This window comes from Gadus chalcogrammus, chromosome 23 (genome assembly GCF_026213295.1).
Source record: "Gadus chalcogrammus isolate NIFS_2021 chromosome 23, NIFS_Gcha_1.0, whole genome shotgun sequence".
Classification (NCBI taxonomy): Eukaryota; Metazoa; Chordata; class Actinopteri; order Gadiformes; family Gadidae; genus Gadus; species Gadus chalcogrammus.
The window spans coordinates 17,073,247-17,097,161 of record NC_079434.1 but is presented as its reverse complement, the minus strand read 5'-3'; the positions used below and the strand labels follow the sequence as shown (position 1 = coordinate 17,097,161).

Here is a 23,915-nt window from a genome sequence, read left to right as displayed (position 1 = left end):
CCGTCTGCCTCTTTTTTCGGCGGCCCGCCCTCAGCCTTCACACTCGGGTTCTGCGCCTCCTGACAGAGCTGTGCGGTCGCCTGCATGCCCATCGAGGACCACTGGTTCTGGAGGCTGCCGAGTCTTTGGGTCACCAGCGCCTGCTGGGCGGCGCTGAGGCCCATCAGAGGCACGCACTGGGTCAGGATCTGGCCCTGCACGCCGTCCGCTTGCTGGTGGGCCTGGCCGCCGTTCAGGATGAGGGGCATGAGCATCGGCGGGGGGGCGGCGGCCCCCGGGAACACGGACGGGAGGAGGGAGTGCGGGAGGGAGCTGGGGCTGGAGGTGAGGAGGGTGAGGAAGGCGGACACGGCCTGCGCCGAGGTCACCGGGGAGGAGAGCAGCGAGGGCGCGGCCTGGGAGACGCGGATCTGTTCCCCGTCTTTGGCCATCACCATCAGGTTCCCGGACAGGCCCGAGACCTGGCAGCTGGTGGTGGTGGCGAGCAGGGGGGCCGCTCCGGAGCTGGTCGTGGCCACGGCGGCACTGGGAACCCCTCCACTGCCGCCAACGCCGCCGCCGCCGCCGCCGGCTGCCACGTTGCCCGCGCTAATGCTGCGCGTCTGGTGCAGCACAGACTTCATATGGCTCTCGAGGGTGATGGCGTGGTTGTAGGACACCCGACACACGGCACACTGGTAGGGCTTGTTGGATACGAACGGCCGGGAGAGGAGCGGGACCCGGGCCGTCTGGGTCTCGCTGTCCACGCCCTGTTTGGCGGCGCCCAGGGTCATCCGCTGGATGTGGGAGGTGGCGTTGTAGTGGACGCTCAGGGCCGTCTTGGTGGGGAAGGTCTCGATGCAGGCCGTGCATTTGAACGAGCGAGCGGCGTTCTCGGGCGGCGCGGGACACCGGTCGGGCTTCTCGCCGGCGACGCGCTCCGCCGCGCCGGGACCCGCCTTGCCGTCCGCGCCCGGGGGCCCCTTCGGCTCCGACTGCACGGGACAGGAGGGGGGGGGCGACGCCTGGACGGGACAGTCCCCGGGGTCCCGGTCCTCCGCCATGTCCACGTCCTGCTCCTTAGACGGGCGCGCCTCGTCGGCGTCTCCCTCAGAGTCAGACGCTTGAGAGCTGGGGGGGTCGGCGGGCTTCAGGTTCGGTAGAGAGGCAGCGTCTGACAGAACTGGAGAGAGCAACACCGTCAACCGCCTGCTTGGACTCATCGTCGAGAGAAAGGGCAAATTAACATTTCACCGTCCTCGACATTTATCTTTGGAGCGATTTGAGGGTTCGATATTAAAAAGGTGAAGGTAGCTTTAGGTAGTGCTGGGCGATGTGATATCAATATTTAATTGATATATCATATGATATAATATTTCAGCCTTTTGGCAATGACTGTAGGCCCAGCAGAGTTGGGCAATTCCTGTGTAGAAAGTCATCAGGGGCTCTCTGCCTAGCAACTCAAACGTTTGATTTTATTGGATTTGATATATACGTTTATGTAAATAAAATATATTATTCCCATATATAGCCCCATATGCCATTGAATTAGGGTTCCAATATCTTCAGGTACGCCCGTGACACGCATTTGCCTTCAGGTAACTCAATTGACCGCACAGAAGAGGTTTAACCAGAAAAAAATTATCAAAGTATATCACAAGTATTCGCTGCATCGCTCAACCTTACTTCAACACATACTAAACACTTAAACATGCCTGCACCCCCCCCCCCCCCCACCCCACGAAGTTACAATGGGCAAAACAGTTCCATTGCATTCTGAGAGCAACTTACCTGTGGACGTCATTGTGTCGCTCTCATGGTCACCTGGATTGGCACACTGTTTAAGTACAGCCTGTGAAACAGAATAAATGGAAATGAACGACTTGTTATGTTTGAGAATACCTTATTCATTTAAATAAGCGATGAAGACCGGGGCCCCTTGAGGACCCGGCGTTCACCCTGTGTGCCACACGGGGGCCGCGACACTCACTATGTCGAGCAGCTTTTCCACGCAGGTCTGGAGTACGTTGTGCTGGGCAGTCAGGTGGAGGGCCAGGCAGGATCGGTCTTCTAGCCCCTGTTGGCACAGCGGGCACAGCAACCCCGCCACCCTGTGGCTGTCTCTACACAAGATCTCTCCAGACTCCTCCTGACAAATCATACACACACAGCTTTAAGATACGCTCCGTACGGGATCATGAAAGTAGATTCAGATTAATTGCCGTTTCACATCCCTTGAGAGACTCAGATACGTTCCTGTGTTTAAAGAAATAACTTTTTGAACGGGGACACTTTCAGTACGTTGACATGCATAGGGGAAGTCCTCCTCTAGCCGTGTTCCACCCAGAGCTCCATGCTGGCATTCTGCAAGACCAGTAGCAGCAAAAAAACGCAATGAAGTCGAAAATCAGTGTTTAAACGATGGACACTATAGTCATTTGGATCCCCCATTGTGCATTTCAAGAGGTAGAACGCCTTTAGTAAAACATTTACATAGACCAGCAACCTCAATTACAGACAACCGAAATAATAAATCAAGATATTAAAGAGCAGTGTAATCATTGTTATGATTATTGCAATCATATATAGACCACTTGTAGCGCAGTAGTAGACAAATTGTGATGCAATCTATGGTTGCTCATGAAACCCGTATCCAAACTCTCGTGGTAGTTTATAGAGTAACATGCCATTTTGGATAGGAAAACGCTTCATAAATCCCCAAGGGGGCCCTCAGGTGTTAACTGCAGTGCCACATTCAGTATATAGTTCCAGGTGCACCATTGTTTAAATTACAACCACAATTTGATGTTGAAAGTTATGTTACATCCCTAAAACCTGCAGAAGAATGTTTAGGTCTACCTATGCTACTGGTAGGGTGGTCAACAAGGCCAAGACTTAAGCACATTCTTTTACACCATTGTGCTGAAGGTCAACAATGAGGCTATTTTTAAGTGTCCCAAATATTCTAGACCAAACTGTGAGAACTTTTAAAGTTGCAGCTAAAAAGAAGTCCCTTCAAATGGGTTTCACATAGAATAAACTATAAAAGTGATAATACTCTTTATAAGACTAAATCATTGTTCATCTCATTATTTTAATAAAACGGTACTCTTTCAGGCCCAACTGAACCATTACTTTGAATGACACTCGTGATTTCCCTGACCCGTTTGAAATGGCCAGGAGGAAGGGAGAGCTAGGTTCATCAAACATGACAGAGGCCACAGGGACGAGGACTGCTGCTAGACTCTGCCGAGTTGCAAGTGACACAAAGGCCCAAAGGCTACAGAGTTGACACTGAGTGTTGACGAAGGACAGATACAACACAGTGCAGCTCTCAGAGACAGAATGTTAAGGGCGAGCAGCAGGTACAGAGCAGCGTGATACAGATATGTTAAGGTAGGGTGAGCAGAGCAGCTAGAGACACCGATCAAAATTGAGGTATGTATCGGATGGCACGGAAGATGTTAACACATGTTGGCCGTAGTCGAGTCATCGTTTTGAGTTGCAAAACCTTATTCGATTTTTTTCTAAACTTGCCGTTACCAAAATAAAAGTTACGGTAAATAAGGTTAAATTTCACCCGAAATTAACCTTAATATTCTTGTCTATACAATGGTGTGTGTGCGTTGTGGCAACCCGGCCGTTGCCAATTAAGGAGATGAAGAGCACCTGAGGAACCGGTGGAGAAGCAGCTTAAATAGCCTGCTTCTCCACTCATTCGGGGCTCTCTCGGCCATGTGGGTCGTGCCGGGAGGGAGGGCAGCCGGAGGTGGAGAGACGCGGTAGGGGGAGAACGCACAAACCCATACTAACGCCAATACGCTTCCCCCCAGGACTGAGTGGGAGAAGACGGGAGCGATAGAGACGCTGCCCTCGCAGCCGGAACAGACCCGGAGACGGCCCTTTTTACCCCATAAGAGGGAGAACTTATGTTGTCTTTTGGATTTACCTTTTTACAGGTGAGGTGAACGAAATAAAACCGTTGACCCGCAACCCTGTTTGGAGCGTCTCCTTTGAAAAACTCAGCCGCCAACGATTGGGGTTGCCACACCATACAAATATACAAAGTAACTTTACATAGCAGGAGAGTACTATATATAGTTTAATATTAACTGTATTTTATTTGATCAATTAATTTCCACATGTCCTTGATGTTGATTTTATCAATGGACATTGGGTGTGATCTAACCGTTAACCCAATTGTAGATAAAGAGCCTAGTTATTATTATATATATTATAATAAATAACACTTTTCCACAGATTTCATTATCCTTTAGTGAGGTAAAGTGTTCAATTTACCTGACTATAGCAAACAATTAAGATCAAATCCCATCACTGCAATCATTACAGGCCTATTACAATGATCATCAAAGTATCAGTTACAACTAATGTCATCCAATACATTATGAGCAAACATTCAACGTATCTGTCCCAGAATCTCCAATAAATCGTTCAACTATTTGAACATATTATAAGATGCATTGTGATTTAAAACATGATCCGCAGACTAGGGTGACATTGCACGGACTAGATGTGAATACTAAAATGATGATCCTCAACACATGGCAGCCAGCTGCACAATATAACGCAGAGAAGAAGAGTTCATAACAGGTCCCCTTGACATTAGCATGATGCATAACCTCAAGGAGAACCGATCGCTCCGTACAATAGTGAGATTAAATTGCCCAAACAAAAACATCACGTTTGACCGAAGGCATTCAGGAGTAAAGTCCTGATGAAGGGTCAGTGGAGCCAGGAGCCCATCCTGAGAGAGGGTCAGAGGAGCCTGGAGTCCAGAGAGGATCCTCAGATCACTTCAGGGTTAGAGGAGCAAGGAGCCCATAGATGATCCTCAGAGAGGAGCCATGAGCCCAGAGAGTAGCCAAGAGAGAATCCTCAGATCACTTCCTCGTCAGGCCAATTAGCAAGCTAGCAAGCATTAAGACCCTATTCAAACACATGTCTAAATACACACCAAGGGTCGTCCTGAACACCAAACACCACGACGTGGAAAACTAACAGACAAGTTAGGACTATATGCCTTTTGAATCTCGACTGATATCAACCATCATCTTAATCTTAATTAGCTCTGCTGGCTGCGATGAATCAATTAGCAATTAGCTCGACGTGTAGCCCCCGTAACGACGCATTACCGCCGTTTAGAAGACCTGATCTGCCGATCATCTCATCAATAACCCTGCATGACACTCAGAAGTGCACGGTAACTTCGAGGGTCGGGTCCCACGCCGTTAATAACGCGTCGTTCCTTCACCAGAGCATTTCGTTAATCAACAAAGACTGATGACATCCACTCCGCTAGCTAGCCTGTTAGCACGGAGATAATTAACCCCTCGGTCCTGCTGAAGAGCCTTAAACCTCATGAAGTCCTCAAGTGGACACGGATCAGACCCCCGGTACTCCAGGTGTCCACAAAGACACAAGTCTTCCCCGGCCTCGCCACGGGTTGAACACAGGTCGCCCACAGTAACCTTAACAAAACCTCAACAAAAGCCCCGGCCTCGAGTTACAGCTTACCCCGCTGATTGCGTGCTGCCAGCCGGGTATGCAGCGCCCCTCCGCCCGCCGCCGCAGCAGACTGAGGCCTACCGAGCGTCTAATTAACGAGCTGGTTCCGGCTACAGATGTGTGCCTGCCCCCCCTCCCGCTCCACGGACCACCTCGATGGGTTCAGATCCTCCGATCCACACCCTTAATACCTCTGGTCCAACACTTTTGCGTCAAGATCCCCGTTTTAATCAGCGTCACGCCGTAATTGGCGACATAAGTCAATGCTAAGCTACCCGCGGAGGACGACGTGACGGGGGGGAGAGAAGAGAGGAGGGGAGGAGAGGAGGAAAGTTTGGGTTTAATGTTGGATTCCTCTGGCGGATCAGAGGGGTCCACAGCGCGATCGTCGTCCACTCGGTCCAATTAACCGCGGGAAGGGAAGTCTGCGGGTCACGTAGCCGTGATTGGGAGTCTCGCGCGTGTCGTTTAATTAAGTTGAGCGCAATTAGCTGCCGCATTTACCTGCATGGTCTCCGCTCCGCTCCACGTTCCTCCGGCTCCTCAGGACTGAAAAGTTTTCTCGCTCAGCCCTCCCTCGCTTGATCTCCCCCTCCTCCCTCGCCCCTCTCCTCCCCCTCTCCCTTCTGGTAAACACTCGACAGCTCCCCCCAAGGCTGATTGGGGGCAGAATGAGACATTGCCATCAGAGATCCATTATGTAACAGATATGAAAGATTCTCTTTTTGTGTGATTATTGGGTATTACTGAGTACATGTCTGCTTTAGTGAGATTATACACAACAAGCCTGGGGAGTATGATCGCTGGAAACCAATCGAGATAAACACTTTCCCAAACACCCGACTGAAGGTGAAACGATGTTGATCTAAGTGTTTCAAGCTATTGGTATAATGCGATAAAGGAACACAAAACAGGAGTGACTCGAATAATAATGATCTGTCAAACCAATTACACCTGCGAACAAGATGCTTGGATATTCAGTGGAATCATAGGTGTGGCACAAACTGTACAGAAATGTACAAAACATGAGCGGAGGATTAACCCGTTAACTATTACCATTAACCCATTAACCATTAACCCGTTAACCATCTGCGGGCCGCGTGGATATCAGATGGTGCCCCTGCGTTAGTGGAGCGGGATATGATGTCCGCGAACACAGAGAGAGGCGTCTACTGCGTTAGTGGAGCGGGACACGATGTCCGCAAACACCGAGAGAGGCGTCTACTGTGCCTGAATCAATCTGACCTGCAGGGCCTGTTTGGATCTTCTCTGTAGCTGTCCGTTCGGGATCTCAAAAGGTGCGTGGTTTGCTTTATTGTAATGCTTGTATAAAAGTATTATATCTGCTGAACAGGTTTGGCTCAATGCAACAGATTGTGCTCAGTAGATTGTGAATGGGCTGATAGACAGGTGCAGCTCAATGGGATTTCAGAAGTAGATCAAATATATTCTGCAACTTGTTTTGTTGAAGTGTAATTAAGTGTAATTCCAGATGAGTGTTGAGGTGGAGCGGAAGTTTGTGTGTGACGCCGGGATGTGGAAACGGCTGGAAGAAATCGGAGGTTTGTTGTTGATGGTCGAGCTTATTACGTTTTTTTTTTTAAATTAAGTTGTAGATCAACATTATTTGTAAGTATATTGTACGGTATGAAAAGCATTAAATAGTGTCAATGGTTGTATTCAATGTGTGTCTTCTCTCTCTCCATCTTCTCGTATCCCAGCTGTGTGTATTGGTCAACGTGAGATCCACGACCAGTACTTTGACACCCCAGATTTTGAGCTGACTTTGAGGGACACGTGGCTACGTAAACGTGAAGACAGCTGGGAGCTGAAGTGTCCCCCAGCAGTCGGAAAGACGCAGGAGACGAGTGGAGAAGGACTGGAGGAGGCCTCTCTCTGTTCACGCTACAAGGAGATCACCAGCCTTCCTGAGATTCAATCCAGAGTCAAAGAGGTCCTTAAGCAATGTGCTGGTGGTAGCCTCAACACGGATCCGCTCCCTGGTCCTTTGGTTACTGTCGGACAGGTAAGCCATGAAGAACCAGGTGGACCAGAAGGAGTCGGCGACCCGTGGCCGGGGGAGCTGAACCTGCGGTGCTTTGCGGAGTTCACCACGGCCCGGCGATCCTTCACCCTGCAGGAGGAGGGCGTGCAGATAGATCTGGATCAGGCGGACTTCGGCTACACCGTGGGGGAGATAGAAGTGCTGGTGCAGGAGGGAGAGGAGGTGGGGTCTGCTCTGGAGAAGATCGAACGAGCAGCGAGGAGGCTGGGTGAGGAGCAGCGAACGCCGTTCTGACTTTAGTCTGAGTGTCGAACATGTCAGATTCAGATTCAACTTTATTGTCACTGTGCAGAGTACAAGTACAATAACAACGAAATGTAGTCGGAGATCTAAATATTAATGCAAAAGAACAATTAAGGTGCAGTTTGAATATGAATTGTCATATAGTGCAATAGAGCAGCAAAAGTAAAGAGACCTAGGTATGAGCAGCATAAGATGGATATAACAGATAAGAGCAGCATAGATGGACAGTACGCTGGATATGAACAGTTTGTATGACAGCAGTATGTATGTGTACAACTAGACTCAACGTCTACTCCTTTGACTTGACCATTCACTTTGTACTAAATGCATTTCTTTTTTTACAGGTTTGACCAGGAATTTGCGAGTCGAAGGAAAAATGGATGTTTACCTCCAAAGATTTTGCCCAGAGCATTATGTTAAACTACAAAGGGCACATATACTTTGATAAATGTTTTTATATTAAAGTTCATACATTTTAGGAATTATATTTAAATTGTACAAATGTTTAACTAGTTTTCTTAATTTACTTGCTACACAAGAAAAATGTCTGTCTATCTTAAAATATACTTCTGTAAATTAAAAAAAATCTATTTCTATCTAACTAATACAAATTTGTTATGGGTTGAGAAAAGTCTTGAAATATAATTGGTCTAATAAAGGCTGAGAATATTGATAATTTGGACATTTAAAACCATGCTCATGAAAATCCTCAATTATTCCCTACTAACAGCAATCTGGGAAATACATTAAAATATATTGTATGTATTACATCCACAAAAACTTGAGGTACATGGATTTTTTTTGAGACTTGGGTCGATCTCAATTCATTTTATTGTCACCAGCAGTGAACGTCTTCAACAGAGCTGTAAAAAATACAATAAACCTTCATGCTGGAGGTGGCAGAGATCATAATAGAATTAGTTTGTAAACCCAAGAATATTTTAAATATCTTTAAACGATAAAAAAAGTTATTAGTTGACTTTATTATTTGTTATAGCTAATAAGACCTCAGTTCAATATAACACATTCACATGCCGCTCTGTGTCATAATCCCATCCCATGTATTACGAGGTTCGTGGTATGGAGGTGCTGATAGGGGCCTTGATGATCTAATCATCTGAGTTATGCTTATGTGACCGGCGTCTCATCATGCTGAAGGCCAGCGGCCCTGGCCAGAGTCACGCTGTTGTGATGCTGACGTCAGAGCAGTGATGTAGAGAGGAACGCACACAGCCAGGTAAAGCCGCCTTCAAAACAGCTCGGAGGTTCGGAGGCTCTTACGTGTCTTTACGTATACCTTTACGTCTGTGTGTCTGCCAGGGAACTTCTCCCTTGTTTTATTTATGTTGTTCTCCTTTTGTACTCAACGTTGTAGTCCATGTGTTGTCCATGTTTTAGTCCATGTGTTTTTTTCCCTTTCCACCTTAAGGACCACAATGGAAACAAGCTTTTGGGCTTTATTGTGGTTTTTTTTAATCCTTTTTAACACTTCTGTTAATTGTTGTTCAATAAAGTTTTCAATCAATCAATCAATTCCCTTCTTCCGAAAAGATCTTGCCGCCCAGAAGTCTGTAGGCTATGACATAAAACCGGAATGTTCGTGACCGTGAGTCAAGACTTCATAACTAGTATGGATGCCCGCAGGGACCTCTTTGCCGAATAAGATGAATCAGTTTTTAGAATTGCTTGCGATGGTTGAACATGAGCGAGAATTCATCAGGTGATGTTTATAATTGTAAGCTATAATGTATCATAATGCAAATGTTAGAATGGGTGTTAAGTTCGCCTTTTAGTGTTGCTGCATGTTCACTTTAGTCTATCAATGAAATGGGCAGCCATTGTTGTGACGTGATGTCGGAGGTCTGCACGAAACTCCGAGCGAAAACTCTGTCCCAACAGGGTATCAAAATTACTTTCCTCCGAGCGGGTCCGATCCTCCGAGCCTCCCGGAAACTCCGACTGATTTGAAGGCGGCATCAGTCCATGGTCCATGGACAGTCTCGCACACCCTGACGTGGTGGTTACGTGACACCTCCGCAGCTCGACGTGGTGATCACGTGACCCACTCCGCAGCTCGACGTGGTGGTCACGTGACCCCTCCGCTCGAGCAGGTTCTCCTCCACTTTGTAAACAACATGGCGGCCCGCGGTCCTGCTGAGGAGTTAGCGCCCAGGAGAAACACGTCGAGATAAGGTTTAATAACGACACACAAGTTCAGCTGGTTACATTACTTTGAGCGGACCTGACGTCCATATCAAAACGAGAAGAGATTTGACTGACAGCTGTCAATCAGCCGAGCCTGGACGTCACACGGTAAGGTGGTGGGGTCGGGGTGAGGGTTGGCTAATCGGAGTTCAGCAAAAAGACAGCATCTTAATTAGCATCTTAACATTAAAACGTTAAAAGTCAGCCTACATCGGCAGATGGTGTTGTGTTGTTCGCCTGACTCACACTCCGCTGCGTGGTGGAAGTACGTGTGTCTCTGGTACCATCAGATAAGATGTTTACCCAGTTTGGATAAGACTGGTTAGGGGAGATAACCCGTCCTGTTTACGGTTTAAACCACCGGGGTCCTCCTATCGTCTCTCCTCCCGTTGTACAAATCCTGTGTACTTAATACTGGTCTTCATCCTGTCCTTCACCCCTCCCAACCCCGTCCACTCCCTGTCCAGGCTCCCCTCGGTCTATGGGCTCTCAGTCCAGTTCTGGGATGTCTGGAGGCAGGGGGTCGTCCAGCAGTAACCCGTCAGATCAGCCGGAAGAGGGGGAGAACCCATCCAACCAGGAAGAGAACCCATCCAGCCAGGGCAGCAGGGGCTCGTCCCGCAGTGACCCGCCAGATCAGCCGGAAGAGGAGGAGAACCCACCCAGCCGGGGCCGCGGCCGCAGGACGGGGGACGGGCAGACCACCTCTGAGGAGGACGTCGACCTAGCAGAAGTACTGGCGTACCTACTGAGGAGGTGGGGACGAGTCGGCTCGCTTTACAGTTCACGTCGCCCCTGGAGGAAACCAGCCATGAGACAGGATAGCCGTTAACACTAAGAGCTTTGTGCTAACTTTAATGCGTTTCTATCTATTTTAATCTTTGTTTAAACTGGTAAGGTCGAGCTGAGGTTAGTTTTAAAAACCTGTTTAACGGGAGAGATCTGGCTGCAGGCAGCATAACACACCAGGGAATGAGGTCACAGCAAAGAACAAGGATAAACGTACACATACAACCGACTCAAAGGTTGTATGTGTTCGTGTTCAGAGGCGGCGACCCGTGCCCTGGCGCTCCATGCACTCAGAGCTGAGCCCATTCCTCCCTGTGCTAGGGGCCAGGTGAGGCTGGTCCATGGCAGTGGGGCCACAGGCCTCCAGCTGGTCCAGTCCTACTCAGACTCCGACGAGGACAGTGATGGAGCCTGGGAGGGCCGGCTTGGAGACCGGTACAACCCCCCAGGTGAGGACTCCTTCTCCAATTAGGACTGATGTGCCTGGCCCGCAATTAGGACTGATGAAGAGGGGCGGAGTCACTTTGTTTGTGGCCTATATTGGGCGCCTGGTTAGAGGGGTCCAGCCCTCCCTTTTTTGGCATCTTCACCTAATGGCCATGCTGCAACTGTTGTTGTGTGTTCTCTTTTCATTATGGGTTTTCAAATAAACCTTGATTATTGTTGAATAGAATCACACGTCCTCCGCCCTTCCTCATGTCTGGGTACCCTCTCGCATTCTCCTGGCCTAGGGTAACCAGACAACGAGGGAGGGTGGAGGTGTGATTCTATAAAAAAAAAAATCAAGGTTTATTTGATAACGCATAATGAAAAGAGATCAAACAAACATGAAAAGAGGCGCCCAATATAGGCCACAAACAAAGTGACTCCGCCCCTCTTCATCAGTCCTAATTGGGAGACAGGACAATCATCGGCAAGGCCTTGCGGCAGTCACATACCATCAGAGCTGTGTCTCTGTCTCTGTCTCTCTGTCTCTGTCCCTGTCTCTCTTCCTCTCTCTGTCTCAGTCGCTCTGTCTCTCTCTGCCTCTTATTTGCATCCCAGTCGCCTCAACCCACAGACCCACATGGAAATCAGTCTCTTTCTTTCTTTCTTTCTTTCTTTCTTTCTTTCTTTCTTTCTTTCTTTCTTTCTTTCTTTCTTTCTTTCTTTCTTTCTTTCTTTCTTTCTTTCTTTCTTTCTTTCTTTCTCTCACTCTCGCTCTCCCTCTCAGAGTAACATTAATTGTGACCCCTGTTTCATGTCCTTTTCTAAGTGGACGTCCGTCCAGACACGCAGGAGTTGGACCGGAGTGAGATCCGGACTCAGATCATGTTGGCCACCGCCTCCACCGGCATGAAGAGCAGACAGAGCTTCACCAACATGCTCACAGAGGCAAGAGAGCAGAGATGAGATGGATGGATGTGCATATATCTATATCAAATAGATGTATATCTCTATCATATGATATACACACTACCGTTTACAAATTTGGGGTCACTTAAAAATGTCTTTTTTTTTAAATGATGATTAGGAAACCCTTGTGCATTATGATAGCACAGCTGAAAACTATTGTGGGGGCTTTCATGGAAACATGAAAATGTCTTGGTGACCCCAAACTTTTGAACTTTAGTGTGTGTGTGTGTGTGTGTGTGTGTGTGTGTGTGTGTGTGTGTGTGTGTGTGTGTGTGTGTGTGTGTGTGTGTGTGTGTGTGTGTGTGTGTGTGTGTGTGTGTGGATATCATATACATTCATATGATATATGCATATGATATCTATATATGATTTTTATGTGTATGTATTTAATGTCTGTGACCCTATGGCTGTGTTTGTTTGTCTCTCAGCGGGAACAAGGCCGGTGTAAAGGCTCCAGTTTTTCCCATGGAGAGTGCAGTCGAATCCGCTCACAGTGAGTATGTTCAAACAACCTCTTCTTCCCCAACCCTACAGATCTTCACTGTTAGTGTGACGTTCCAGTGTGTACGACTCAGTAGCATCTAGCAGTAAGTTTTTTGATTGAGAATTTATTTTAAAATCATGTTGCTAACCTATAAATCCCTACATGGTTTAGGCCCAAAATATTTAACTGATATGCTTCCACTACATAAGCCTTCTAGAACACTAAGATCTTCTGAGACCAATCTGTTAATTATCCCCAGAGTAAACACGAAACATGGGAAAGCAGGATTTAGTTACTATGCAACAAATAGCTGGAATAAACTCCCTGAGGATTTAAGACTTGCCCCAACTCTGAGCACCTTTAAAACAAGATTGAAGACTTTTATGTTTGCTTTAGCTTTCTGCTAAATCTTAAATACTTTACCTTTATTTTACTAAAATGCCTTTTTAACTTTCCCTTTATTTTCTATTTTTACCAGAAAAATACATGATCTGATACCAGAGAGAAAGGTTGTATAAGGGTTAGAGTCCTGAGTTTGTCCTTTTGGTCTTGGCTAGAGTCCTAGAAGCTGGGTTAGAGTCCTAGAATAAATTGATTAGGCCTTTGGTCTGGGCTAGAGTCCTAGAAGCTGGGTTAGAGTCCTAGAATATTGTTAAGGGTTAGAGTCCTGAGTTTGTATTTGTATAAGGGTTAGAGTCCTGAGTTTGTTTGTATAAGGGTTAAAGTCCTGAGTTTGTTTGTATAAGGGTTAGAGTCCTGAGTTTGTGTCCAAGTTCTGTCTGGGTTAGAGTCCTAGAATCTGGATTGGAGTTCCAGAGAAAGGACCAAGTTCCTTTAGGTCGGGTTGTAGTCCCGACTTGGGTTCCAGAGAGACTGTTGATCTGATCTTAAATACATTGCACTTTCAATTTTACTTACTAAAAAGCCTTTTTAACTTTCAATTTAATTTTCTCTTAAATACATTGCACTTTCTATTTTACTCATTTCTTGCATACGTTTTCTTTTACTTATCTATTATTTTATTTTATTGTATGACAATGTTTATATGTGAGGCACTTTGAGTCTGCCTTGTGTATGAAAAGTGCTATATAAATAAAGTTGCCTTGCCTTGCCTAAGTCCCCTCTCGCCCTTCCTTCCCAACGTGACGCTTCTCCGTCACACAATTGTCTTAACACCAAGGCCTGTGGCGCATTTGATATACCATACTGCTTATTATAATGCTCCTACGCAACAGTGATACTAATTACTATCACAGAATAGTCCTAGCCATGGGGTTATATATTACAAGACCCCCCCCCCCCCCAACCTAGAACTCTTAGCCCAAAACCCACGTTTTTGATTGAACGTAAAATGAGTTCTCTCGCACTGTTGGTCCCTTCTGGGTTACCGTAGAAACATGGCGGTTCAACGTGGAAGAGGACCCTCTCCCCATGTAGATATTAAGGGCTCAAACACAATCATTCTCATTTTCATTTAAGTGTAAACTAATTAATACATACTTATTAATATTATATTCAATTTCTGCCAATCGGTTCCGTTATGTGCCACTAATATCCACATCCTTCCCCTTTGACCCATGTACCAGATTTAGAATTCATTTCTAATTGAGGCGCAGAAGCTGTTTTGATGGAGGATGTGTTTTTTTTCTTTTCTTTGCGTCAGAGCTCAAAGAACAGTCATATCCCGTGACTGACTTGACTAAAAAAAAAGCCTGGCAACTTTTGTTCCTTTAGATTCTTGCCAAACTACGTTTCCCACAAGGACACCTACCACCAGAAAGCCTTCTGTGGTCTCTACAGCAGCGATGGCGGCATGTTCCTCTCTGCCTGCCAAGGTGAGCACTCAATCCTTTCTACCCTTACTTCTATCAGATGCTTGCATAGAAAATAGAAAATAAACAGCAGGAGTCAATTGATGCGGCCCTGACAAGGACAGCGAAATCACACGATATCTACAGGACGCAAAGTCAAGAGATTAACCTTCAGGTACTCGTGCCAAGGCTACAGGTGTGTGTGTGTGTGTGTGTGTGTGTGTGTGTGTGTGTGTGTGTGTGTGTGTCCACGTCAAAGTAAACCAATCACGGCCTTTAAAGTAATTGGCTACATTTTGAGCATCTGATGGGATAAAGGCATTTTATTTTATCATCAAAGTAAAGTCAATGGCAAGCAGCAGGCTACGTTCTCATCCCAGAACACAGCGTTGTGTTCTTCAGAAGGCTATAAATCAAATGGAAGGGCTGCACTCTGCATCATGTCTACACCCCGGCCAGATCAAACCAGACCCTTTGGCCTCTGAAGCTCCGACGCAGACACATGGCTTTGAGCGTACGGCGCTGCACCTGCTCCGAAGGATAATTGGTGGTTTGCACTGCGTGCAAAGTGTCAATTAACCTGCCCCAGAGCACCGGCTCTATTCGAGAAGATGAGGAGGAGTGCAACATGCATTTTACTGGATGTGTGAGAGAATAAAATAAAAGCAAACATCCTCTTGTTCCCCCCCCCCCCAGACCAGAACATCCGGCTGTACGACACCACCAGGCGACGCTTCCACCTGCTGCGCACGGTGAAGGCCCGGGACGTGGGCTGGAGCGTGCTGGACGTGTGCTTCACCCCCGACGCCCAGAGCATCCTCTACTCCAGCTGGTCCGACTACAGTAAGATAGAGCTCCCTCTCGGCTCTCTGCTCTCTGCTCTCTGCTCTCTGCTCTCTGCTCTCTGCTCTCCCTCATTGGTGTAGAACCAACCCAGGGTGATCGCCAAGACGATATCAGTAGAGGGCACCGTTCCTTTCTGTCACCCGAATATCATAACATGTGTACTTTACATTTGTACATTATAATAACGCAGAACACATTTGTAATTTGTAATGTATCGTGCAAAATTCCATTTGAGGATAAACATGTGTGTGTGTCACCCCCCCCCCAGTTCACGTGTGCAGCGTCGACGGGGACAGCGAGTGCCACACAGCGCTGGACCTCAGGTGAGTGTTGACCTCTTGGTGACCCCATAGACCCCCCCCCCCCCCCCCCCCCCGTAGAGCCACCACCCAGCATCAGAACCCCACCCGACATCATCCCCACTGGGATGACTGATGGTGTGTGTGTGCATGTCTCTGTCTCTGTGTGTGTGTCTGTGTGTGTGTCTCTGTGTTTGTGTGTGTGTGTGTTCTGCAGTCCGGACGAGCGGAGGTTCTGCGTGTTCTCCCTGGCCGCGTCGACGGACGGAAAGGAGATCTTAGGAGGGTGAGTAGAGTTAGTCCGGGATCAAACGATGTGTCGTCAGAAGATGAGGATGTGGTTTGGAACACGTCCGGGCTTGAACCAGTCTAATCCGCCAGCTCAGGTCCTTCCATGTTCAGACCCATTTCTATCAGACCTGGCCTGGCCAATCACAATCATTTATCTGAAATGGGGCGGGTTTAACACCATGGCCGACGAGGCATCTTCATAAACAACCAAGATGGCTGCCACTGGCTCCCAATCACCAAGAGCCAGCAGCACTAAGATTGACCTGTAACCAATCAGAACAGCGTTCCGTTGTTCTGATTGGTTGCAGGTCAATCTCAGTGATACGTGAGGACTGATTTCCACGTGGGTCTGTTGACGTCAGGCTACGTAGTAGAAACAGAAGTGGACAATATGTGTGGAGTTGGGATGGAAATGAGGGATCGGGAGACGGGCTGGAGGTGGTTTCAGAGGCTAAGTGTACGCTCTGCTCCATCCGCAGGGCCAATGACGGCTGTCTGTACGTGTTCGATCGGGAGCAGAACAAGAGAACGCTCAAGGTATGTCATCACAGGTCCCGACATTGTGTGTGTGTGTGTGTGTGTGTGTGTGTGTGTGTGTGTGTGTGTGTGTGTGTGTGTGTGTGTGTGTGTGTGTGTGTGTGTGTGTGTGTGTGTGTGTGTGTGTGTGTGTGTGTGTGTGTGTGTGTGTGGTCTCTGCCTTCTCCCACACGCACGCATACCTTTTTCTTTGTGCTGTGGTCGTCCTTATCTGGGGTCTGTTCTGTCCTCATATGGTCCTAACACACGCACGCGCACGCGCGCACACACACGGCTGGGGAGGCTCTCCCACCCGTATGTCAACGATGCACGGGGGAAACATTTAAACGTGGAACTCCAATGACCCTCCCCCCTCCCCAGATCGACGCCCACGAGGACGACGTGAACGCTGTGGCGTTCGCCGACAGCTCCTCCCAGCTGCTGTTCTCGGGCAGCGACGACGCCCTGTGCAAGGTGTGGGACAGACGGACGCTGAGGGAGGACAGACCGCAGCCCGTGGGACAGCTGGCCGGACACCGCGACGGAGTCACCTTCATCGACAGCAAGGTGAGGAGGGGGAGGGGGAGGAGGAGGGGAGGGGGAAAGGGAGGAGGGTGGGGTTCGAGGTGGTGGAGGAGGAGGGGGAGGAGGAAGAGGAGGGGGAGGAGGAGGAGGGGGAAGAGGGAGGAGGGGGAGGGGAGGGGCAGAGGGAGGGGGAGGGGAGGAGGAAAGGGAGGAGAAGGGTGAGGAGGGTGGGGTTCGAGGTGGTGGAGGAGGGGGAGGGGGAGATGGAGGAGGCAGGGGGTGGAGGAGAGGAGGAGGGCCGTCTGTGGGGTTGTTAATGTGTCTCACCTCCAGCTGAGGGCTGCACTTCATTACTGTAGAGCTGGAGCCCAGCGTTAGAACATCTTTGAGGCTGGGGTTCTGTTGATGTGATTCTCCTAATATCAAGAGGTCATAGAGAGGGGGCTGTTTCTGTCTCTCTGAACGGTGCGGTACTGTCTCTCTGAACGGTACAGTCTCTGAACGCTGGGGTACTGTCTCTCTGATCAGTACTGTCTCTCTGATCGGTACTGTCTCTCTGAATGTTGGGGTATTCTCTCTGAACGGTACTGTCTCTCTGAATGTTGGGGTACTGTCTCTCTGAACGGTACTGTCTCTCTAAACATTACTGTCGCTCTGAACGGTACTGTCTCTCTGAACGGTACTGTCGCTCTAAACGGTTCTGGCTCTCTGAACGGTACTGTCTCTCCGAACGGTACTGTCGCTCTAAACGGTACTGTCTCTCTGAACGGTACTGTCTCTCTGAACGGTACTGTCTCTCTGAACGGTACTGTCTCTCTGAACGGTACTGTCTCTCTGAACGGTACTGCCTCTCTGAACGGTACTGTCTCTCTGAACGGTACTGTCTCTCTGAACGGTACTGTCTCTCTGAACGGTACTGTCTCTCTGAACGGTACTGTCTCTCTGAACGGTACTGCCTCTCTGAACGGTACTGTCTCTCTGAACGGTACTGTCTCTCTGAACGGTACTGCCTCTCTGAACGGTACTGTCTCTCTGAACGGTACTGCCTCTCTGAATGCTGCTGTCTCTCTGAACGGTACTGTCTCTCTGAACGGTACTGCCTCTCTGAATGCTGCTGTCTCTCTGAACGGTACTGTCTCTCTGAACGGTACTGTCTCTCTGAACGGTGCTGTCTCTCTGAACGGTACTGTCTCTGAACTGTACTGTCTCTCTGAACTGTACTGTCTCTCTGGGGGCAGGGCGACGCTCGCTACCTGATCAGCAACTCCAAGGACCAGTCCATCAAGCTGTGGGACGTCAGGAAGTTCTCTCCCAAGGAGGGGCTGGCTGCCTCGCGCCTGGCCGTCACCCAGCAGAACTGGGACTACCGCTGGCAGCAGGTCCCCCAGAGAGGTGAGCCCCAGTACCGCCCTGTCTCTACCAGTACAGCCCCGTCTCTACCAGTACAGCCCCGTCACTACCAGTACAGCCCCGTCACTACCAGTACAGCCCCGTCTCTACCAGTACAGCCCCGTCTCTACCAGTACAGCCCCGTCTCTACCAGTACAGCCCTGTCACTACCAGTACAGCCCTGTCTCTACCAGTACCGCCCCCTCTCTACCAGTACAGCCCCGTCTCTACCAGTACCGCCCCGTCTCTACCAGTACAGCCCCGTCACTACCAGTACAGCCCCGTCACTACCAGTACAGCCCCGTCACTACCAGTACAGCCCCGTCACTACCAGTACCGCCCCGTCACTACCAGTACAGCCCCGTCACTGCCAGTACTGCCCCGTCTCTACCAGTACAGCCCCGTCTCTACCAGTACAGCCCCGTCTCTACCAGTACAGCCCCGTCTCTACCAGTACAGCCCCGTCTCTACCAGTACAGCCCCGTCACTACCAGTACAGCCCCGTCACTACCAGTACATCCCCGTCACTACCAGTACAGCCCCGTCTCTACCAGTACAGCCCCTCTCTACCAGTACAGCCCCGTCACTACCAGTACAGCCCCGTCACTACCAGTACATCCCCGTCACTACCAGTACATCCCCGTCACTACCAGTACAGCCCCGTCACTACCAGTACAGCCCCGTCTCTACCAGTACAGCCCCGTCTCTACCAGTACAGCCCCGTCACTACCAGTACAGCCCCGTCACTACCAGTACAGCCCCGTCACTACCAGTACATCCCCGTCACTACCAGTACAGCCCCGTCTCTACCAGTACAGCCCCTCTCTACCAGTACAGCCCCGTCACTACCAGTACAGCCCCGTCACTACCAGTACATCCCCGTCACTACCAGTACATCCCCGTCACTACCAGTACAGCCCCGTCACTACCAGTACAGCCCCGTCTCTACCAGTACAGCCCCGTCACTACCAGTACTGTCCAGATGGTAGCCCTGCGTGTTACTAACATTGATGGGTTTGAAGGTAACCAGTGATGGTTTGATGGTAACCAGTGATAGTTTGATGGTAACCAGTAATGATTTGATGGTAATCAGTGGTGGTTCAATGGTAACCGGTGATTGGTTTGAAGGTAACCAGTTATAGTTTGAAGGTAACCAGTCATAGTTTGAAGGTAACCAGTGGTGGTTTGATGGTAACCAGTGATGGTTTGAAGGTAACCAGTTATAGTTTGAAGGTAACCAGTGATGGTTTTGTTTGAATGGTAACCAGTGACAGTTTGATGGTAACCAGTGGTGGTTTGATGGTAACCAGTGATGGTTTGAAGGTAACCAGTTATAGTTTGAAGGTAACCAGTGATGGTTTTGTTTGATGGTAACCAGTGACAGTTTGATGGTAACCAGTGGTGGTTTGATGGTAACCAGTGATGGTTTGAAGGTAACCAGTTATAGTTTGAAGGTAACCAGTGGTGGTTTGATGGTAACCAGTGATAGTTTGATGGTAACCAGTGGTGGTTTGATGGTAACCAGTGATAGTTTGATGGTAACCAGTGATGGTTTGAAGGTAACCAGTTATAGTTTGAAGGTAACCAGTGGTGGTTTGATGGTAACCAGTGATGGTTTGCTTGTCTCTCCTCCTGTAGCGCTGAAGAGACACAAGCTGATGGGCGACACCTCGGTGATGACGTACCGCGGCCACGGCGTTCTGCACACGCTGATCCGCTGCCGCTTCTCCCCGGAGTTCACCACCGGCCAACGCTACATCTACACGGGCTGCTCCACCGGCAAGATCATAGGTGGGGCGCACCTCCACCTTCACCTCCTCTACCTCCACCCTCCACCTCCACCCACCTCCTCTACCACCACCCTCCACCTCCACCCACCTCCTCTACCTCCACCCTCCACCTCAACCCACCTCCTCTACCACCACCCTCCACCTCCACCCACCTCCTCTACCTCCACCCTCCACCTCAACCCACCTCCTCTACCACCACCCTCCACCTCCACCCACCTCCTCTACCTCCACCCTCCACCTCAACCCACCTCCTCTACCACCACCCTCCACCTCCACCCACCTCCTCTACCTCAGCCCTCCACCTCATCCTCTAGCTCCACCCTCCACCTCCACCCACCTCCTCTACCTCCACCCTCCACCTCTACCTTCACCTCCTCTACCACCACCCTCCACCTCAACCCACCTCCTCTACCTCCACCCTTCACCTCCACCTTCACCTCCTCTACCTCCACCCTCCACCTCCACCCACCTCCTCTACCTCAGCCCTCCACCTCATCCTCTAGCTCCACCCTCCACCTCTACCTTCACCTCTACCCTCCTCCTCTACCTCCACCCTCCACCTCTACCCACCTCCTCTTCCTCCACCCTTCACCTCTACCCACCTCCTCTACCTCCACCCTCCACCTCTACCCACCTCCTCTACCTCAGCCCTCCACCTCATCCTTTAGCTCCACCCTCCACCTCTACCCACCTCCTCTTCCTCCACCCTTCACCTCTACCCACCTCCTCTACCTCCACCCTCCACCTCTACCCACCTCCTCTACCTCAGCCCTCCACCTCATCCTCTAGCTCCACCCTCCACCTCTACCTTCACCTCTACCCACCTCCTCTACCTCAGCCCTCCACCTCATCCTTTAGCTCCACCCTCCACCTTCACCTCCTCTTCCTCCACCCTTCACCTCTACCCACCTCCTCTACCTCCACCCTCCACCTCTACCCACCTCCTCTTCCTCCACCTCTACCTCCACCCTCCACCTCTACCTCCACCCTCCACCTCTACCTTTGCCTCCAATCTCCAGCCCCACCTCCTCCTCCATCCACCTCCTCTACCTTTTGGTCTTCATGTGGACAATATATTAACTGTGTGTGTGTGTGTGTGTGTGTGTGTGTGTGTGTGTAGTGTACGACGTGCTGACCGGGGCTGTGGTGACCCGGCTCTGTGGCCACGACGCGTGTGTGAGGGATGTGAGCTGGCACCCGTACCAGGACAGCATCGTGAGCAGCTCTGTGAGTAGACCCCCGGCTGACCGACACAGTACAATAACCTTTACTTTCACTAGAGACACTGAGGTTCCCCTCATTTAGAGTGGCGACGAGCATACACAAGCAACACAATTACAAGGATAACGTGTAACAATTACGATAAAATATATCTATAAAGCATAGAAAATACAAAAAGAGCAAGAATAAAATAGGATGAAATACTAAAGGAGAATGAAATCAGCTAAAACAATTACAGTGGGATGTATACAGTTCAGAAAACCTGCGAATACCCGATATCAGACAGAGACGTAGTACTGAAGGGAAATGAAAATTGAGCGGAAGTACATAGGCGGGTGGAGCCAGGCTAACCATTGCCTCCCAGAGGACAAGAATAGACTCTTAATTAACGAGGAAGAGATCGCCGTGTCTCACTCCTTTCCTTGTCCCCCCGGGTCTTACTCTGCTTCATGTTCCCTGTGTCTCACTCCGCTCCATGTTCCCTGTGTCTCACTCCCACGTCTCACTCTGCTCCATGTTCCCTGTGTCTCACTCCCACGTCTCACTCTGCTCCATGTTCCCTGTGTCTCACTCCCACGTCTCACTCTGCTCCATGTTCCCTGTGTCTCACTCCCACGTCTCACTCTGCTCCATGTTCCCTGTGTCTCACTCCCACGTCTCACTCTGCTCCATGTTCCCTGTGTCTCACTCCCACGTCTCACTCTGCTCCATGTTCCCTGTGTCTCACTCTGCTCCATGTTCCCTGTGTCTCACTCCCACGTCTCACTCTGCTCCATGTTCCCTGTGTCTCACTCCCACGTCTCACTCCTCTTCATGTGGTGTTCCAGTGGGACGGAGCCGTCCGCATGTGGGAGCACAGGCAGACCCACCCCATAGAGGAGCACCGCGACCAGGAGTGACCAGACCCAGGGTCAGGGGTCAGGGGTCGGGGGAGGAGGAGCCAGGAGTAGGAGGAGGAGCCAGGAGGAAGAGGAGGAGCCGAAGGGGCCAGGAGGAGGAGCCGAAGGGGCCAGGAGGAGGAGGAGCCAGGAGGAGCCTCATCAGAGGAGGCGGAGCCGGCCCCAGAAGGGAAGTGGGCTGAACAGAGGGAGGGACACTGAGCTCACACGCACACAGAGACTTTTTATGTTTTCGTTCCCATGCTGGTTCGTGAGTTCTTCTGGAGGATCTCAAAGCATGATGTGAGGTGTGGGGTTAAGAAGGGGGTGTTATGCGTTATGCCTCTTAGGGACCCCCCCACCTCCTCGTTTGACCCAAGGGGCGGGGCAACTTTTTTGAAGGTCTGCCGCTCCCTGTGATGGTGAAACAGGCCAAAGCGTTCTAATTTGGTGTAAAGTCCTGAACCTCAGTGTGTTCTCGATGCTAGAGCCTTGATGAATAGTGGAATAAGCTTTTCTTAATCAGTCCTTTTTGCTGGTTTATGGTTTTAAAACATTAATAACCGACTCTCCTTGTTATCGTTAGGTGGACATTTAATGTGAAGTCATTTTTCGAAAGTTGAAAATCTCGCGGAGCAACGACGACGATGATTCTGTTGAAATAATGTAAGATATTTTAGTGTGGAAGTTAGACGTAGTTAGATGGTATTGTTTGGTGCCGATTTTTGGGAGCAGTATTAACGATCTTAATAATAAATGTTGGTCACCGCGGTAACGTGGTACAAGGAGACTGCAGCGTTCCGACCTCGAGTCCGACCTCAGCGATGACATCACACACGTCCAGGTGGGCCATGACGTCAGCTCCCTCATAGGTCCACTGTCTCTCCTAGTGCTGCTCAAACGGACTGGGCCGCTCCCAGTAACTCACCAGTCCAGCTCACGCTGTCTCCAGGCAACGGCTGGTCTGACACCTTCTGATTTAGTTACTGACAACACCTTAATGGCCCGACCCTCGTGTGTATTTATATATTTATACACACACGCACACGCACACGCACACACACACAGCAGAATAGAATAACAGTGGCATGACCAGTGATTGGGTAATTAAAACAACTGACAGCAACCCAAGGAAAAAAACAATTATTTAATTCTCGACACATTGTTTATATTCGATTGCCGCACATGAAGTCCCCTCGACGGACATGGAGGTGGTGAAGGAAACACATTTCTTACCCTTAGATTCAAAGCAAGACCTCAAAAGTTCCCAGACTCATTCTGATTAACTTCAGTAGTTGTTAACTGGCAGGTTCACGTCATGTTAATGCTCGTCGGTGAGGGAGAGGAATGCTTTACTGCACCAACAGGTGCAAATTATTATCTGAATTATTCTTAATTGTTATCCTTTCATAAAGCTCAAGACTTTGAATAAAAAAACTCTGGCTATATTTATGTGTAGCATATATAATATTTATCTTGTCTTACATTACATCCCGCATGTTACTTTCTATATGCACTACTGAACCATTGACTGTAATACAGGTATTCTGTTACAGATCATGCAATACATGTATGCGTTACAGATCCTTGGGCTGTAATACATGTATATGTTACAGATCCTTGGGCTGGCTGTAATACATGTATGTGTCACTGATCCTCTGGC

General features: G+C 49.4%; 2 protein-coding genes across 3 annotated transcripts; both read left to right on the top strand.

Moving 5' to 3' along the window:
* The first annotated feature begins 6,243 nt into the window (after window positions 1–6,243).
* thtpa (thiamine triphosphatase) lies at window positions 6,244–9,842 on the top strand. 2 transcript variants are annotated; one of them, XM_056583788.1, is made up of 5 exons: window positions 6,244–6,803; window positions 6,998–7,067; window positions 7,227–7,531; window positions 7,646–7,778; window positions 8,158–9,842. In XM_056583788.1, the coding sequence occupies exons 2-5, from the start codon at window positions 6,998–7,000 to the stop codon at window positions 8,256–8,258; spliced, it is 609 nt and encodes a 202-aa protein (XP_056439763.1). In that variant the 5' UTR covers window positions 6,244–6,803; the 3' UTR covers window positions 8,259–9,842. The 2 variants fall into 2 exon arrangements, with proteins under 2 accessions (XP_056439763.1, XP_056439762.1); XM_056583787.1 differs by having other exon boundaries at window positions 6,251–6,803; window positions 7,227–7,778.
* Window positions 9,843–9,901: 59 nt separating this feature from the next.
* Window positions 9,902–23,725, top strand: dcaf11 (ddb1 and cul4 associated factor 11). The gene is made up of 15 exons (XM_056583784.1): window positions 9,902–10,126; window positions 10,486–10,774; window positions 11,129–11,256; window positions 12,063–12,181; window positions 12,631–12,695; window positions 14,421–14,521; window positions 15,194–15,340; window positions 15,612–15,666; window positions 15,860–15,928; window positions 16,413–16,470; window positions 16,831–17,016; window positions 18,213–18,366; window positions 20,002–20,154; window positions 21,274–21,380; window positions 22,202–23,725. Exons 2-15 carry the CDS (start codon window positions 10,500–10,502, stop codon window positions 22,271–22,273), a joined length of 1,689 nt encoding a protein of 562 aa, XP_056439759.1. The 5' UTR covers window positions 9,902–10,126; window positions 10,486–10,499; the 3' UTR covers window positions 22,274–23,725.
* Window positions 23,726–23,915: the final 190 nt, after the last annotated feature.